Source organism: Charadrius vociferus, unplaced genomic scaffold, assembly GCF_000708025.1.
Source record: "Charadrius vociferus isolate BGI_N301 unplaced genomic scaffold, ASM70802v2 scaffold2424, whole genome shotgun sequence".
In the NCBI taxonomy this organism is placed as follows: Eukaryota; Metazoa; Chordata; class Aves; order Charadriiformes; family Charadriidae; genus Charadrius; species Charadrius vociferus.
Genome location: NW_009648107.1, coordinates 6,884 through 11,473, shown reverse-complemented (window position 1 = coordinate 11,473; position 4,590 = coordinate 6,884). Strand labels below are relative to the sequence as shown.

The 4,590-nt window shown below is 51.8% G+C and overlaps 1 protein-coding gene across 1 annotated transcript in view; it reads right to left on the bottom strand.

Moving 5' to 3' along the window:
• LOC104285435 (LIX1-like protein) overlaps positions 1-4,590 on the bottom strand; it is a 10,256-nt gene that overhangs the window by 4,178 nt on the left and 1,488 nt on the right. The window contains exons 2-3 of the mRNA XM_009883889.1: positions 2,295-2,467; positions 138-301 (exon numbers count right to left, since the gene is read on the bottom strand). Coding sequence (XP_009882191.1) covers positions 138-301; positions 2,295-2,467 — 337 coding nt within the window. The remainder of the gene's footprint in view (positions 1-137; positions 302-2,294; positions 2,468-4,590) is intronic.

Sequence of the window (4,590 nt, the reverse complement as noted above, 5' to 3'; positions counted from 1 at the left end):
ACGTCAACGCTGTGCCCAGCGCGGAGAGGTATTTGAGGACTAATTCTGGTGGGGAAAGATTCTCAGGCCCCCCGCGTCAGAGGGCTTCGGAGAGCGCTGGCACGCCACAGGGACAGCCTCCGGCCAAGAGACCGTACCTGGAAACTGCCAAAGCAGCTCCCTCCCGGCAAGGTGACGTAGCAGACGTAAGGGGGACTGTTGGAGGGGACCATCTCGTACACCACGAGGGCTCCGTTTTTCAGATCGGCTCCACGTGACTGCTTCATCTGCCAGAACTCCTGGAGGGCCTCCACGACGTTCACTGAGGAGACAGGAAGAGAATCGAGTTCAGACACGGAACGCAAGAGCCTGGGACGCTGGTTTCCTCAGGTATCACCGCATCCCGAAACGGAAGGGCATAAACGTTAGCGTGCTCCCACCTACGCGAGCAGGACCCCGGCCAGGGAGCTCAGGTATGTCTCGTAGTAAAAACCATCGGCTCCAAAGGAAGCTGTGGGTGCACGATGTCGACACGAACACGCCTCTGCCAGCAAGAGGAACGTACGGGCAACCACCGAGTTACAGAACAAAGCTTCCTACAGAAAAGCTCTTCTCCTTCCAACCAACCTGGGGAAAAGCCTTCAGAAGAGGACTTGGGAAAGGCTGCGAAGCAGCAGGGCAGCGAGGTGTTTTTTCCCTCCCCGAGAGGGCTGTCAACAGGCTCAACAGGTTTGCTCACCTGCCTCAGCTGATCCTCAATATTGACATTCCTACTTTTAAGATAAAAATAAAGCAGCTGACCTGCACGTGCACTGTCAGACCTGCAGAAACCACCTGCCTCTGTGTTGAACATCACGTACCCAGCTCAAAACAACAGGATGGAGACACAAGAAGTGACCCGAGGCGTAAAGCTCCCCAGCTGTGGCTTTCTGGCAGAACTCCCTGTAATTTGGGTGGGAGTATTTGACTGCACACAGAACATGTAACAGCACAGAGGAGAATCCAAGCAGCTAATTGGAGAACCTCCGTCGTGCCACTCGGCATGGGAGGATGTATAACCAAACGGTGAATCACAGGATAAAACCTGGATTAGCTCTGTTACAGTAAGTGTTTTTTCCACCCCAGTTAGGAAACCAGAGCCTAAAACTTCAGCCCTCGTTGACTTTGATAATTAGAGCATTTTCAGGAGAAGTTGTTTTTAAAGCAGGCACCTCTTCTGGAGCACCAGATTTGCTAGACGGGGTTTGAGCGCTTACCCAGCTTTAACGACCCAGCAGCTAGCCCACACCGCGCACAGCCACCCAACACACGCAGCAATCAGCTTGTAGCCCCAATCCACGAGATTAAATTTGTCTTATTTTAACAGGCACGCAAGAACTAGAGGTGTTTGCTGTAACAGTGAGCCAGCTGTCCTCTCCTCCTCTTAATTTCTGAATCCCCAGCGTCGCAAGGACTTCCATCCAGCTGTTCTAAGTTTACCCACCCTTTATTGTGTCAAGCTTTGGGCAAGAAAAATAACCCTCGTAGCGTCTAACGCTCCGAGTCCCACCGAATTTGCTCTAAGCTTCTTTCTGCGTTGAAGAGTTTGACAGGTAGCTGTAGAAAAAGCCTGCCCTCAGCTCTTCCTCAGCACTCCTTCTGAGCCTTTTTAATCTCCGCAATCGCTTTGAAGCGAGACGATCTGCAAAACAGATTACAGCAACTCCTCACTAATGCAAGAGCCGTTCAAAGGACTCTACCCCACAGCTCGCTTTTTTAAGTAAAAACGAGAAAAACACGCCCAAAATCCCCAGGCAAGCCCTCCTGTGAGGAGCTGCATACAACGCAGTAAGCGCCGAGGCGGAGCGCCACGCGGGACCAGGCTGCTCTTCTCCAAGTCTCCCGGGGTAAGCTATAAAAAGGGAGGTGAATTAGAGGCCACGGGCCAATGTGCAGTGCCAAGGCCATCCCGGCCAGCCTGGCTGAGCTTTTTGGTTGCCCACGCAGCGCTGGAACTTTCTAGGTCTCCAACCAGGCGGCTTTCAGGAGGACAGCGTGCTCGAGCATTGTCCTTCGTCGTAGTGCTTTCTCCACGATGAAGCCAGGCGAGGAGTCCCCAGCAGTTCCTCACTACGCATTTCCCTCCTCTTTCAACCTCAGGCTTTTCAGGGCGTTTGCTCATAAAGCAGTCGCTTTGGATTAATTTCAGGTTTAATTTGGGTTGGGTTTTTTTGGTTCTTTTGATGAAAGATGCAAGACGGGGGCAATTTTCCACTGAAGGCAAACAAAAAGCCATCACAAACAATACGAAGTTCCCTGCCAGTTCTCCAGCGCACCAACTCCCAGACAGAATTCCCATCCATCCAGGCGGATTCCCTTCCCAGGGACGGTGTCAGTCACGCACATAATCCCCAGCGGATTTGGGGAGACAATGCCCGATTCAATGACGGCTTCAGGGACCGTTCGACACGGGGCGACTGAGACTTCGCAGCAGCGACCACACAAGAAACTGCCGAGAAAGCCGAGCGACGTCAGGCAACGCAAATTCTCACGACGCAAGGGAACGACTCTGAAAATTCAGAGAAATTACAGTTTGGTTTCATTTAGTGAAGTCTGAGAAGCCGGCGTTAAGAGCAGGTTAATGAGGAAACGCCGTGCAACGCGGACGCGGGCACGGAATTGTGTTTTCAGCCCAAGACAAGGGTTCCTCTATGCCAGGCGCTGGCTGGGTAATTCGTTAGCGACCGGAGCAATAGGTCAGACAGCTGAGAAGCATCTAAAAGAGGTTTTCTTCCCAGACTGGATTCAATGCTTCCAGCTGCCACAGGCAGGACGGTTTTAGGAGACGAGAGAGTAAAATACCTAATTGAAACTCTACAAATGCTTCGGAACAATACGCTTTTATAAGGCTGGAGAGCAAAGCGTGCCGCTACGAACACAGCCCACCCCATCTGCCCTCTCCCCAGCACAGCTCCGGCTCCAACGCTGCCCGTCGCAGACAAACGCTGCCCGAGCGCTGCCGCGTGCTGAATCCAAAGTGAAATCTTGGTCTGAATTTAGCTCCGGATCGATGATTTTCAGCCTTCCTCATTCACCCCCCCCGCCCCACCCTGCCATTAAATCACAAAATAGCGATTTGGGGAAAGGGGCAGGAGATGGGAAAGTTTTTTTGCTTTGCAGAAAGGATCCTAAATCCTGTCGTGGCTCATGCTTGTGGGAGGACAGTCCTGGAGAAAGCCGGGACACCTTCTTTTTTATGGGATTTTAATCCCATATAGAGCACGACACGCAATGCGGCGCTCGGGCTGGGGAGAGGGCAGAGAGAAAAATGACTGGATGGTCTCAGTGCAGGTAAAGATGCGGAAGAAGTGATGTATTCTTTGCGCTGCACATAAGCACGTGTTTAACGGGAAACCCAACGAGCAAAGAACGCTGTTTTCAATGCCTGAAAGTAGAACAAGTCTCTCTACCAGCTCAAAACACTGGAACTCTTACTATCAGCATCAGTCCGTGCCTTTTAGTCTGTTTGTTTGCATTTCTGAGGGCAGGAGCTGGAAACGCTGATCTTCTAGGAAAAACTGTCACCCATCTGTGGGGGCGGGGGGGGGAGACCCACAGATTTACAGAGCGCTGCTTAACCCACGCGGGGCGGTCCCTGCCAGAGGCTTATCCTTTGGATTTGCCACCGCACGGAAAGACGAAGAGGAGCCGGGAGACACAAAGCAGAGCCTGCTCTGACTATCAGTCATATCTGTTTATTGCTTTGGAGCATAACCCCGTATCCCGGCGTTGTGTATACGATAGCACATCTGACTTGCATATTAAATACAGCAGAGTAAGTGATTCCACATGGCGCCGAGTTCCTCCGGAGCCAGACGAGCAGCGGTCCCCCCGCCAGCACTCACCATTTGGAAGCCTGCGACCGCCTCTGTTGGACCTGCTGCCACAGCCGGAAGGAGTCGGGAACTCAAAATAGTTGCAAAGTGTCTCCTTTCGGGTGGGGTGGAAGATTCTTTTCAGCACAAGGTCAGTAAAATATGTGCTTTAACCTTTTTTCCTCACTTCTGTACTTTTTTTTTTTTTTTTATATATTCTTCGTTAAGTGTACAAGAAGCCTCTCGCACGACCGGGCGCCTCTGATGCAATACTTGGAGCCCCGCAGCGACGGAGCGTGGTGGAGTACTTAACACCCCCGCAACAGCCTCTTCCAGCACCAGCAGCCCGCAGCGTTGATTCCTCCCCCCAGCCACGGGGTTTTTCATCGACGAGGTGCAGCCGTGCGGAGCGCAGAACTGAGGGGGAACCCAGGAAAACTGCGCCCAGCGGGAACGGCCAAGGATTGCCCAGCGCAGCCCTCTTCACCGCTGCCTTCGTTGAAAGAAACGAGGTTTTTTTTTTTTGTCCTGACATCAAGTTGAAGTAAAGGAATTATAGAGAGGACTAAATCGCTAAGGCACAAGAAGAATCCTCCTTCTTTAAAATATCAAAAAAAAAAAAAATATCTAAAAACCAAACCCAGCCTCCACTTTCTCCAACTTTATCACACGTTTACCTGTTAGAAGCACAGCGCAAGTAGGAAACCTCAGCTTTAAACCACTTGTCTGCCCAGCTCAAGTTCCTACGCCTGCCTTC